The sequence below is a fragment of the Mus caroli genome, chromosome 19 (genome assembly GCF_900094665.2).
Source record: "Mus caroli chromosome 19, CAROLI_EIJ_v1.1, whole genome shotgun sequence".
NCBI lineage: Eukaryota > Metazoa > Chordata > Mammalia > Rodentia > Muridae > Mus > Mus caroli.
This window is the reverse complement of record NC_034588.1, coordinates 10541339-10556105: the sequence shown is the minus strand read 5'-3', so window position 1 is coordinate 10556105 and position 14767 is coordinate 10541339. Positions and strand designations below refer to the sequence as shown.

The window sequence follows — 14767 nt, the reverse complement described above, 5'->3', positions numbered from 1 at the left end:
CAAAGAAGAGCTAACACCAATACTCCTCAAAACATTCCATAAAATAAAAACAGAAGGAACACTACCTAATTCATTCTATGAAGCCATGGTTACTCTGATACCTAAACCACACAAAAACCCAACAAAGAAAGAGAACTTCAGACCAATTCTGCTTATGAATTTTGATCCAAAAATGTTCATTAAATTTCTCACAAACCAAATCCAAGAACATATCAAAGCCATCATTCATCAAGATAAAGTAGGTTTCATTCCAGGGATGCAAGTGTGAGACCTTGACTTAAAGCATTTCTCCCTGGAAGGTAAAGCCCCTAAAACATTTCCCCAAGCTTGTTTTCCCTGATCTTTAAAAATACAGCTAAAAAGAAGCTCTTTGTTCTCTATAGCCAGCAAAAGGCTTTTTTGTTTCTATACTGTACAACCAGAGATGCCGGCCTTCCTGTGCCGAGGACACGAAGATAAAAATTCAGAAAGAACTCATTCCTCACTCCTGCCTTGTAAATGTCACCAAGGACACCCGGAAGAGAAGAACTCCTCCCAACTCCTCCCAATTCCTCAGCTAGCTGTTAAAAGCCCCCTACTGTCACCTCTCAGGGTAGAACTCCCCTGCCCTGCGAGGCACTAGGGGTTCGTCCTCAGCTAGCTGATAATAAAACCTCTTGCAGCTTGCATCAGGTGTGGTTTTCTCTCAGGACGGTGGGGTGTTGGCCAGTTCATCCCGGGACTTTAGCGGAGGCCCAGCATCCGCTAAAAGGTTGGTTAAATCTACCAAAACCCACTAACTTGATCCACTATATAAACAAATTCAAAGGAAAAAAAAAAACACATGATCATCTTATTAGAGTTGAAAAAGCATTTGATAAAATACAACAAACCTTTATTTTAAAAGTATCAGAGAGATCAGAAAGTCAAGGCCCATACAAAAACATAATAAAAGCAATATACAGCTAACCAACAGCCAATATCAAATGAAGTAAAGAGATACTTGAAACAATATCACTAAAATCAGGGACAAGACAAAAATACCCACTCTCCCCATATGTATTCAAGATATAGCTAGAACAATAAAAAAGGAGATCAAGAGGATAAAAATTGGCTAAGAAAAAGTCAAGATACAACTATTTGCATATGATAAGATAGTATACATAATCAACCGCCAAAATTATACCAGACCAACTTTTACACCTGATAAAAATTTCAGCAAAGTGGTGAAATTTTTTTGTTTGAATTAACTCAAACAAATAAATAGCCTTCCTTTACATAGATGATAAATGGGCTGAGAAAGAAAATAGGGAAAGAATACCCTTCATAAGAGTCACAAATAATATAAAATACATTGAGATAACACTAAACAAAAAAGTGAAATATCTGTATGGCAAGAACTTCAACTTTCTCAAGAAAGAAATCAGAGGAGGTCTCAGAAAATGGAGAGGACTCCCACAATCATGGAGTGACAGAATTAACATATAAAAATGGGCATCCTACCAAAAACAGTCTACAGATTCAATGCAATCCCCATCAAAATTCCAACATAAATCTTCAAAGACATGAGAAGAACAATTCTCAATTTCGTATAGAAAAGCAAAAAACCCAGGATAGTGAAAACAATACTTAACAATAAAAAAATTCTGGGGGAATCACTTTCCCTGACCTCAAGCTCTATTACAGAGCAATAATGATAAAAAGTGCATGGTGTTGGTACAGAGACAGACAGGTTTATTAATGAAATTGAATTTAAGATTGAGAAATAAAGCCACACACTTATGGACAATTGATCTTTAGCAAAGAGGCCCAAAAAATACAATGGAAAAAAGAAATAATCTTCAATAACTGGTGCTGGTCTAACTGGCAGTCAATATATAGAAAAATGAAAATAGATTCACAATTTTCACCCCATACAAAGCTCAAATCCAAGTGTATCAATATCCTTAACATAAATCCAGATACACTGGACTTAATAAAAGAGAGATGGGAAAAGATCCTTGAACTAGGGGGAATTTCCTAAACAGAACTCCAGTGGCTCATGCTTTAAGATCAAGAATTGATAAATGGGACCTCATGAAACTGAAAGTTTCTGTAAGACAAAGGACATAGTCAATAGTACTAATTGGCAACCTACATATTGGGAAAAACCTTCACTAATCCCACATCTGATAGAGTACTAACATCCAAAATATATAAGGAACTCAAGAAGCTAACCACCAAGAAACCAAACAACCCAATCAAAAATTGGGGTATAGAGCTAAACAAAATTCACAGCAGAGGAATCTCAAATGTCTGAGAAGTACTTAAAGAAATGTTCACATTCATTAATGATCAGGGAAATGCAAATCAAAAAAAAAAAAAAAAACCCTGAGATTTCACCTTACACTAATTAGAATGACTAAGATCAAAAACTCAGGAGACATCACTTTTTGGCAAGAATGTGGAAAAAGAGGAACACTCCTCCATTGTTGATGGGATTGCAAATTGGTACAAGGACTCTGGATATCAGTCTGGAATATTTGAAATAGATCTACCTGAAGAACCACCAATACTACTCTTGTGCATATACCCAAAAGATGCCCCACCATGCAAGAGGGGCACATGACCCACCGTGTTCCTAGAAGTCTTATTTGTGATAGCCAGAAGCTGGAAACAACCCGAATGTTACAAAATGGAAAAACAGATACATTAAATGTGCTTCATTTACACAATAAATACTATTCAGCCATTAAAGAGGATATCATGAGTTTTTTCCTGGCAAATGGATGGAACTAGAAAATATCATCCAGAGTAATGTAACTCAGAACCAACAGGACATTCATTGTATGTACTCATTCTTAATGGGTATTAGCCTATATATATATATATATATATATATATATATATATATATATAGGTTATAAATATATATATATTTATAACCCAGGATACAATCCACAGAACTCAAGATGGTTAACAAGCCAAAGGTCCAAAGTGAGGATGGTTCAATACCACTTGGGAGGGAGAAGAAAGCAATAACAAGGGCAGAGCAAGAGGGGTACTTGGGTAGGAGAGGGAACGGAGAGGGGAAAAGGAGAAAATAATCAAGTATTTGCAAGGGAATTGGAGTGAAGCCCTGAGGGCCAGCAGAAACAATGGAAAGAGTAACCTTGGGAGGTAGGAGGTGGAGGGATCTGTTAAAATGAATCATAGATCTGAGAGGTGAGAGACACTCGGGACTCAAAGGGAGTGACCTTAAATGAAAGGCCCAACAGTGAGGAGAGGGTCCACCCTCTGTAGGATCCACCTCCAGTAGAACGATGTGGCATCTAGTGTAGGGATGGGGTTGTTATCCCACAGTCAACCCAGAATTGTCTAAAAGAACTGCAAGGACAAAAATGGATAAGAGACTGAGGGAAAGGAGGTCCACTGACCAACCCAAATTGGGATCCAGCTCAGGAAGAGACTCCAAAGCCTCACAATGCTACTGATGCTATGGTGTGCTTACAAATAGGAGCCTACCATGGCTGCCCTCTGAGAGGCCCAACAAGCAGCTGAATGAGTCAGATGTAGATACTTACACCCAGCAAATGGAAAGAAGCCAGAACCCCTGTGTTTGACTTAGGGAAAGGCTTGAAGAAGCTGAGGAGGAGGGTGATCCCATAGGAAGATCAGCAGTGTCAATTTACCTAGAACCCCTAGATCTCTCAGATTCTGAGCCACCAACCAGGCAGCATACACTAGCTGATCTTAGGCCCCCAACACATATACAGCAGAGAACAGCCTGGTCTGGCCTCATTGATAAAAGATATACCTAATGCTCAAAACAGGTAATGGAGATGCCTGACAGGCTTTGAAGGGTTGGGGGGGGGGGAGTTGAGAACAACTTCTTTGAGAAGGGGAAGGAGGAATGAGATGAGGAACTCTAGGTGGGCAAACCGAATGAAGAATAATGACTGGACTATAAAAAAAGATTTAAATTTTTTTTTTTTAAAGAAAAAGATCTTAACCCCACATCTACATGGCATGCTGTACTGGCTATAATCTGATATAGAGTGTAAAAAAAATGAAAGATTAAATTAAAGTTTTTTTAAAAAGTAAATATATGGAGATGAGAATTAACTCCAATGACTTAATATACCTTATACTACAATCCAAATACACTTATACAAAACTGTTTTCGCATATTTTGTACTGAACAATTGTGCTTTCTTATTTGTAAAAAGTTCTTGTATTTTTTGATAATAAATTTTTATATTCATTTCATTTAGATACTTCTGCTTTTTAAATATAAGCTAAAAGCTTTTAAGAATATGAGTTATGTATGCTATTTAATTTCCATCATACCAATTTGAACAAAATAGTTAATGAAATTATAGGACTGAACAAATATTTAGAGATAACTTCTGATCCAAGTTATGTATGTTTTATGATAAACAACAAAATGTAATGAAAAATGCATAAGCCCAGATGCAAGAATTATTTCTGGCTGTATTAGGTATTATGTGAAAATTCAAAATATGGAAATAATTCAGAAGTAGTGGATGAGTACAGCAAAATTATATTTGTCAGAAATAATAGGGCTCATACAGATGGCACTGTACCGTATCATCTTGTATAGACATATACAAGATTAAGCCAACAAAAACACTAACATGAAAGGAGAACAGCATGCAAGAAGTTTTTTTCCCTATCTTGGAGCTCCTTATGATTGCTAACTTAGTATGTGAGTCTTCCATTCACAAATATTGTCTAAGCAGAAACAAATAAAGCTGTATTTCATTGCCTTTGAGCTCATACACAAATAAGAAGATATGGCTTTCATCAAGTATGCTGGATGCAGAGCACAGACTGACAACTTCAGTCATGACAGTAGTAGGCTGGGTCAAGTGACTTTACATTGGATAGATCAAGGTGCATACTGAAGTGCAACACTTTCGCTTGCATGTCAGTTTTGAAATATTGAAGCTTCCCTCTCCATTTTGCTTTTTCCCTGATATTCCAGCGAGCAGTCATTCCTATGGCCTCTAGGTTTTATGTCTATTTACTCAAAAACTAATGTCTCACTACCTGTTCATACAGTCTATTGTTAATATTTTCCTTGATATCTTATATCCGACCACCATATCCTCTACCCAAGGAATGCCATTAGCTTTTGGTGAAATTAGTTTCAACTCCTTTTCTCCTTGTAAGAACCTACCTGTTAAACACTTGGAATGCATCTCTATGAAAATGAGGCCTGACCCCCCATGCCCCAGTATTTTTTTCACTTGCTTTATTAGATATTTTCTTCATTTACATTTCAAATGCTATCCTGAAAGTCCCCTACACCATCTGCCCCAACCTGCTCCCCAACCCACCCACTCCAGCTTCCTGGCCCTGGCATTCCCCTGTACTGGGGATATGATCTTCCCAAGACCAAGGGCTTCTCCTCCCATTGATGGCCGACTACGCCATCCTCTGCTACAGTTCTGTGGGGTACTGGTTAGTTCATAATGTTGTTCCACCTATAGGGTTGCTGACCCATTTAGCTCCTTTGGTACTTTCTCTAGCTCCTTCTTTAGGAGCCCTGTGTTCCATCTAATAGATGACTGTGAGCATCCACTTCTGTATTTGCCAGTTTTTAACCCCAGCCACTGCACATTCGCCCTAAAAGTTCCTTCTCACTCTCCATAGTTCACACAGTCCATTTTCAACCCATTTCCCTATCCCCCACTACTACATATTTCAATTCCATTCCTGACCCTCTGTACTTCTCTCCCTTCCCATATCTAATCCTGACCTCACTTCCTTCCCTCCTTCTTCCCTCTCCCTCCCAGATCCTGCCCTCTCTCTACCTCCTGTGATTATTTTGTTTCCACTTCTATGCAAAAATGAAGTTTTGTTTTGTTTTGTTTTGTTTATGCTTCTTTGTTTTTCAAAAGACCACACAGAAAACATAAACAAACGAAAACAAGAAAAAAACAACAACATGATTTTCTCTAGTTAGAAAGAATGTACATGGCAAAAATAGTCTACAGAATAAAAAGAAAAATATACACTATAGGAAAAGTAGCCAAGCTTTTTGGGGTTGATTTATAGAATATAAAAATGATTACAAAACTCAATAGTAAATAATGAACAGGGACTGGTGAAATGGATCAGTGGGTAAAGCAACTTGATTCCAAGTCTCATGATCTGTGTTCAAATTTTGGGACCCAGGTAAAGGAAAGAGGGAACTGATTTATGTAAATTATTCTCAGACTTCTACACACTAACACTGTAAATAAGTAAATGAATATAACACATACATGTAACAAAAACTTAAAACAATAATTAATGGTAAATAGAAATAAGTAGACTTTTTGTAAAAAGTGACACAAAACATTCTGTAGAAAGTACTGTAAGGGACAGCTCATACAAGGATGACTAATGATCATTAAATATTATAATAAGTTTCAGTTAGTTAGGAATAAAGTGAGATATGATATTAGAAAGAAGGGATACTATGGATAAAAATAATGTATTTTGCTTTGGAAAGGCCTGAAAAATGAAAAGAAAAAGTTAGGTGGAAGGATTTTGAAAGTTTTTTTATTATAAATAAATAGTGCTTGAATTACAGACATTCATAAACTATATGAACATTTTATAATGTACATAATTTATAGAAACATTGCATAGTACTTCATTAATATGTATGACTTTTGTGTTTCCAAATATCGATCAGACAGGGATCCACGATACAGAAACAAGTTTAGTCTCCAAGTGAAGTTAATTGCTTTTCCCTGAGAAGACAGTATGAGGATCTTCATCTATACTCTGGGGGACTCTGGAGAGCTCTCGAGCAAGTACAATTCTCTCCAGATCTCCATGCACTAGCGTCTGACATCCCAGTGAAACATAGGAGGGGACCCAGTGTCCCAGATAGCATGCTATACTCTAGGACATGCTATTTACTTTATGAATGGCAATCATTGTTAACACATGCAGGTCTTTGGACTAACCTAAAGATTAACTAGGAGACTTTAAGAATTCTAGGTGAGTAAAAAGCACTCAAGGATAGAAGTGAAGCTGATTAACTTTTATCTGGTGAGCTCTTCATGGAAATCCTTATAGACCTCTGTGTTTTGTATGCAGACACAACCTGTGAACTATGGGAAAGAAGTAATCTTGTATTCTTTCCCTGTAATATGTATTCCTTATATGGAGGGAAGTACGTCTTCCAAGGGAAAAGAAGAAATGCATGGTGAATTCAGTACTTGGTCTGTGTAGATGTTCTGTTACAGACAAAGTAACACATTGTTTGCTCTAGACAACCTATAAACATTTACCATTTCCTAAGAAATGTAATTGGGATTATGTAACTTTATTTTAGTTACTACATGTTTGGCATATTTGGAGATAAAACAATTCAGAAAAGACACAATCCATAAGATAAAATTATTTTTCTATATACTGATGAAGACTTAGAAATAAACAAATACCCTCTCAACCACATTTCAAACCTTATGCCATGAGGTCAGGTTAATTGTTGAATGGAATCTGTAACTCTTTCAATTTTAGTGTTTCTTAAAATAATTACAAAATAAGATTATCATGTAAATTCTTAGATCCTAAGTTTTTCTACAAATAAATTAGGAAATAATACTTGTGATTCTACTTCACACACAAACACACACACACACACACAATCTGCTCACACAAGTGCATGTGTTCACACAACCACTCATACATTTTATTTGTAACTGATTTAGCAAATGATAAGTGTTATCATATGAGGTAAGTCTGCCACTTAAATATTTTCAAGATATAGACACATGGTTAATATGGACAAAAGTTCAAGGGAAGGATGATAAGAAATAGTAATTATTTAGAATGCATATCCTTCCAAATATGCCAAGCTAAAAAAGAAAGTAAGTACCATTAGACTATAAGAACAATATGTATTTAAGATAACAAACTACAAAACTTGGGAGCTTGTTCTCCTTGATCTCTGTTCTTGCTGTGGAAAAAAATCCTGAGAAAAAAAATAAAAATAACAATGGAGAAAAGAGGAATGTTTTATCTAAAATTATAGATTAGATTAATGATTTTTTTGAAAAGATTGGTCCATGTAAGACTGTATGACCAGAACCAATATTCCTAGAGTGAAAACAAACAGAGGATCATGAGAAGGCATCGGCAATACCAGCGCAATTTGCAGAAAGAATTTTCAAGACTGACTTAATCTTACCCAAAACTACAGCCCTCTATGCTTTTATCATATAGCAATAACATGATTAGTGGTACTAAGCCATGCTAAAAGCCATCATTTTATTTCCTTTGATATTCTACTTTAGATTTGCAATATCCCAATGTAGACCTCATTACTGTCTTCACTTTTCAGATGCAAATCTTGTGTTTAGAGGAGTTAGGTGCTTTCCAGATAGTTAATGGATGATCTGGTATATATCTATTTCAAGAACTTGAGCTCTCTGTATTTTACTTAAAGATATATCTTCATTCCAAACTGATCTGAGGTTGATCATTCCCCCAACATATCTGTAAGCTCAACAACACTAGTAATTTCAAAGTTGAGCAATAATGATTCAAGTTAAAGCCTCCTGTGACCTAATAATACCAAGATCCTTCTGAATATATCCTTATCAATGTATCTGGATATGCTATATTAAAAGCATGAGAATTTGTCTGGAAAAAAGTTAAAATACAATTTGGAGCTAATTACTTCATTCATAATCTTCTAGTATTCATAAGAAATATTTCATGGTTGTATTAGGGATTACTTGCTTGCTTGATGTGTAATAAAACCAACTATATGGTGGCCAAAAAGACACTCAGTTCACTGTGGTAAAACAAAACAATTATTCATTATAATTAATTTCAATTATTTTGGACTTTTAGCTTGCAATGGGCAAAAAGTTTGCAACGGTCCTGAACACAAACTGGTAATTATATTTTAAAATGTGGAAAATTTATATCTCCTGTGCTTGACAATTTTCTTCGCAGAAATAATTTATCAACATCATTATGTGATGAGAAAGAATATGCTATTTCTGTACCAGCTTCTGACAGGTAAGTGCAGTAGTGTTAGCCTTACATGGCCCAGGAAAGGTGAGCAGGTACATAGACACATTAAAATAGACAATATTCACAGTTACTAAGCTGTCTACATGTAGCTAACATATATAACATATGTGTGTATATATATTGAATTTTGGTAGAAAATTAATTAAAATTCTAAAGATACCAATTCTTTTAATAACAAATTATTAAAGATTTTTAAAAATAATAAAGTATGTGTTTGGGTATTTTGCCTACATGTACCTCTAAGTACTATTTGTGACTCATGCCCAAACAGGCTAGTAGAGGGTATCAGACAGATTTTCTGATACTGGACTAGAGAGAGTTGTGATCTGTCATGTGGGTGCTGGGTCGTTTGAAAGAGAAAGCCATCAATGTATTTATTTATTGTATGTGAGTACACTGTTGCTGTCTTCAGACACACTAGGAAAGGACCCCGGAAGAGCAATCAGTGCCATCTCTCCAGCTCTGTCTTTCTGAGACAGAACTGACTTAATACAGTAATTTCCTGTTCCATCCATTTTCCTACAAATGACAGTTTTATTCTTCTTTATGACTGAATAAAATTCCATTGTGCATACATGAAAGAAAGATAGGAAGACAGGAAGACAGGAAGACAGAAAGACAGACAGAAAGAAAGAAAGAAAGAAAGAAAGAAAGAAAGAAAGAAAGAAAGAAAGAAAGAAAGAGAGAGAAAGAGAAAGAGAAAGAGAAAGAGAAAGAGAAAGAGAAAGAGAAAGAAAGAGAAAGAAAGAGAAAGAAAGAGAAAGAAAGAGAAAGAAAGAGAAAGAAAGAGAAAGAAAGAGAAAGAAAGAGAGAGAGAGAAGTGGAAAGGAAAGGAAAGGAAAGGAAAGGAAAGGAAAGGAAAGGAAAGGAAAGGAAAGGAAAGGAAAGGAAAGAAAAGAGAAAAGAAAAGAAAAGAAAGAAAAGAAAAGAAAAGAAAAGAAAAGAAAAGAAAAGAAAAGAAAAGAAAAGAAAAGAAAAGAAAAGAAAAGAGAAAAGAAAAGAAAAGAAAAGAAAAGAAAAGAAAAGAAAAGAAAAGAAAAGAAAAGAAAAGAAAAGAGAAAGCCAGGGCTTCTAACCACTAAAACATCTCTCAAACCCCAATTCTACTCTTATTTTAAAAATGTAAGGCCTTCTGCTGATTAACTGATAACACTAATGGAGAACAGGACAGAAATGATACGGTTCATCCTGATGGGACTCACTGATGATCCAGACCTGCAGCTTCCCCTCTTCATCATATTTCTTCTCATCTACATCATCACCCTTGTAGGGAACCTGGGGCTGACCCTGTTGATTCTCTTGGACTCTCAGCTCCACACTCCCATGTACATTTTCCTAAGTAACCTGTCCTTAGTGGACTTCTGTTACTCTTCAACAGTCACTCCAAAAGTCATGGCTGGATTCATTATAGGAGACAAGATGATGTCCTACAATGCTTGTGCCTCTCAGATGTTCTTTTTTGCAAACTTTGCCAACGTGGAAAACTATCTTTTGGCTTCAATGGCCTATGACCGCTATGCAGCAGTCTGTAAACCCCTACATTATGCCACCACCATGACAACACGCGTGTGTGCATGTCTAGTCATTAGCTGTTATATCTGTGGTTTCCTGAATGCTTCCATCTATACTGTGAATGCATTATATCTCACCTTCTGTGAGTTAAACGTGGTCCACCATTTTTTCTGTGACATTCCAGCCGTCATGATTGCATCTTGTTCTCATAGACATGTTAATGACATGGTTCTTATTTCTGTAGCCAGCTTCAATATCTTCTTTGCGCTTATACTTATCTTAATATCCTACACATTCATTTTCACCAACATACTAAAGATGCATTCCAATTCAGGATATCGCAAAGCTCTCTCCACATGTGCCTCGCACTTCACAGCTGTCTCTATTTTCTATGGGACAATCATATTCATGTACTTGCAGCCCAGGTCCAGTCATTCCATGGACACTGACAAAATCGCATCTGTGTTCTACACCATGGTCATCCCTATGTTGAACCCTCTGGTTTACAGTCTGAGGAACAAGGATGTAAAAAGTGCATTCACAAAGATTGTATTGAGGTCAAGATAATATTTACAGCTTTGATTTTATCTTTTTGGAATGTAAATATGCCAGATTCATAGATTTATTCTTAAATATATATTGAACCACATTTTCCACCCTAAAATGAATTCAAGAAATTAAGGTGATGTCTTCTCCTCTGGAATAATATGTCAGCTTTCAAAAAGGTAACATCTTGTTCAGAAGAGTAAAGCACACATCAAATGACTATGATAATTTTAGGTGAAAAAAATATTGAATATATTGTGAAAAATATTGAATATATTATCTTTTTCCATACAAATATTTTTGCCACAACAATACAACTCTATGTAATAAGATGAATAAAAGCCCATTTAAAATACACTCATATTTTTCTTCTGAAGACTTATACAAATGAATATCAGAAAATATAACAAACATAAGAAAATAGCACAAAATAGCAGTAGAATATAACATGGGTTGTTTATGTGTCTACCTTTATGTTCAGGTAATTTTGCTCATTCCATAGGGGTATCAGGATGAACACAGCAAACATTTAATGCTTATTTCATGACTAAACTATGGATCTCTGTTTACAAATGATACTTAACACAAGTAGATTTAGTTTAAAAAAAATGTCAACACTTATCATGCTCCAAATTTAGCACTCACATGGCTAGAGCAAAATGTCATAGACAAAAGAGCTACCTCCTTTAAATGAGTTATTAGGTAAGGTTTATCACCAAATTCTTTCTCCATTACCTTCTTATTTTCTCCGTCTCCAAGACATACAGTAATAACACTTTTCTCTCCTCATTATCAGATATTTGAGTTCAAGATGTATCATTAATCTACCTTTCTTGGCTCCTCATCTTAGAGATGATTCAATAAAAGTCTTCTAGCTTCCTCAATCTCAAGATTTATAATAAAAATAAATTAGTGAAGCTTGGGAAATGAGTCAGTTGGTAAAGAGCTTACTGTACAAACATAAGGTCATGAGTTAAATCTCCAGAACCTATGTAAAATCTGGGCACAGTATCATGTGCCTATAGTCCTGACACTGCTATAGTCTCCACCATAAGAGGCTGTCACTGTTACACAGAAAGTACTCTATCAAAAACCTAGAGAAAGACAAGAGTTGCATGCTTCTGGTAAAAATATGGATTAATCTAACCATTCTACATAATACCCTAGTAGTGAGTAAAAATTCAAAAGAAATGAAATCAGTTTGGAAAGAAGAAAAGCAGCAAAACATGGAATTACACAGTCCCTTCAGTGATATTCACAGTACACAGGAAGTGGGATGGAAACCTATATGTTCTCAGCTGATTGGAGAATAGAGACTATAGTGCTCAAAAAACTTGTATGTAATGTATACTAATCATTTATACAAATATCTATTATTTATAGCAACCTGAATGTACTAGTGATCACTAAGGTTTAATCAGGGATGGGGAATGATGAAATCAAGATGGAGTCTTAGCTAAATGAAGGTTGTATAAAAAAGTGACATGAAAGCCTGCTGTTTTGCAGTTCCTTTGATTTTTTTCTTTGTGAGATTATATTACTAAATTATTTATCACGTTTCCTCCCTCCTAACACTCCAATATTCCCACTCCACACACTTAAATTTGATTTATAAGATATCAAATTTATAACCTTTTTTCATTAATTGTTATTGTAAGCACACATGTACATCTATATGCATATATATTCCTAAATATCACCTGGAAATTTAATTGATATGCTTTTCCCTAGGGTAGGTTGCTTCTGTTCCCAGATTTTCTCAGTGGCTTATAGAAATTTGTGTAGGCTTTATGCTTTATGATATCTTCAATGTGTATGATGGCATATCCAGATGTGTCATTGCTCATATTTTCCCAATAATGTTGGTTAGAACATACGTGTGTATCTTTTGATGATAATAGGAGAGAGTCTCACATCAAACTCCCTGTTCCTCTGGCTCTTACAATGATGTCACAATCCTTTTCATCAATGTTCCCTGATAATTAGGTGCAAGGCTGTTCTGTAGATGTATCTATTGCTACTGGCCTTCACAAATCTGAATGTGGATTGGATGTGGGTTTTCGTTTCCATGGGGAAGAGTGAAGAGAAATCATAGAATATAAGTTATCTCATGAAAAAAAATAGCTAAAGAGGGATTCTTTAGGGAAGAGAGTGATAAGGGAGTGATCCAGAAGACAGGAGAACATGGAGAAGATAACATTTAGGAATTATGAGAAAGTCACAAGGAATAATACTAGTAAATATTGACCTAAAAAGCAATATAATACAAATAATTTAGTATATAAGTATACATATTTAATTTAAAATTTTCTTTCTTATATGGGCTAGCAATAGTTCCTCCAAGAGTAAAATACTGCATAACAAACACATTAATACCAGACATGAACAGCCTTCTTTTGAGTTGTTTGACAGGGATGTTATGAGATTCCCAAAATGAGCAGCTTATTGTTATTTCCCTGACTTCAGAAACAGAACCTATAAAACTCTGAGCTGAAACTGACTTGAATGCCCCCTTCACTGGGTCTATATTTCATGGTAACAGTTATAGTATACTAACCTTGAAAATATGGAAACAACTATGTGTTCCAATCAGATATGAGTCCTAGGAATACGATCAACCACCAACATTGAATAACACCAAGGGTGCTACAGTGGCAAGAACATATTGGCAGTAACCAACAGCTCTTGCACTTGACTTAAGGCCCACTTGACAAGAGGGATACCGTGTCTGGTGCTCCAAACCTTAATAACCAATTTGTGCTAGTTAACTTATGATCATTGGAAGAGAACGTACAACCTCTAATTTACTAAGTCAGCACATTCTCTAACAACAATATAAAGATTTGTTTTTATACCCAAATGTAAACACAGAAAGCTATTTCTTCTAAGTCAATGAGAACACATAAATGAAAGTAAGATACATAAGAGTGTAGGTCTCCTATGTTACTAAATATTGTGTATCCTGAAAGTGGTTGAGATGCAAAAATCCCAGTACTGATTGTGGGACATTGACTTGTGAATTGATAATAAGATCATCTGTGAAGGCCTTATAAAGCAATACAGATTCTCATCATTCCTCTGGGTTATAGTATAAATAGTTGATAAGATTTTATAACTGAAGGCAGCATTAAACATTTGTTGCAAAATAAAAGAAATTACTCTGGAACTGAGCTTTTAAGGTTCCAGAATGTGACAGAAGGTGCTACAAAGGATGTTGTGACAAAAAAAGTTTTCAATTGTCTTCCCCAGCTGTGAACACTGTGAACTAAAATACTAACCTCCCAGGTCATATAGACTCATCAGTGCAACAGTAGATTAGCTTTTATGAGGGCAACTGAGAGTCCTCTTGATTTGAAGCCTAGTCTATAATAGGGAATTTAAGGCTGGTACTACTAGTAAAAGTAACAACAACAACAAAAGAAAATGAAAATAAACAGGACTTAGGAGATTTTGTGTTCTGGGATGGGGGAATGGAGGCACATGTACAACTTTTGTATAGCTAAATTAACATGGTGATTTCTAGGTCTTTATGCTTATACCAATAAAAAAGCACTAGACCTCAGCCTTAAATATAGAAAAATGCTACTCTGAAAAAAGGAAGAAAGGAAGAAAAGAAGGAAGGAAGGAAGGAAGGAAGGAAGGAAGGAAGGAAGGAAGGAAGGGAGGGAGGGAGGGAGGGAGG

At 35.6% G+C, this 14767-nt stretch overlaps 1 protein-coding gene across 1 annotated transcript; it reads left to right on the top strand.

The window, feature by feature from the left end:
- Positions 1-10179: 10179 nt before the first annotated feature.
- On the top strand, positions 10180-11106 carry LOC110285729 (olfactory receptor 5B3-like). Its single transcript, XM_021152096.1, has one exon. The coding sequence runs from the start codon at positions 10183-10185 to the stop codon at positions 11104-11106; it is 924 nt and encodes a 307-aa protein (XP_021007755.1). The 5' UTR covers positions 10180-10182.
- The last annotated feature ends 3661 nt before the right edge of the window (positions 11107-14767 follow it).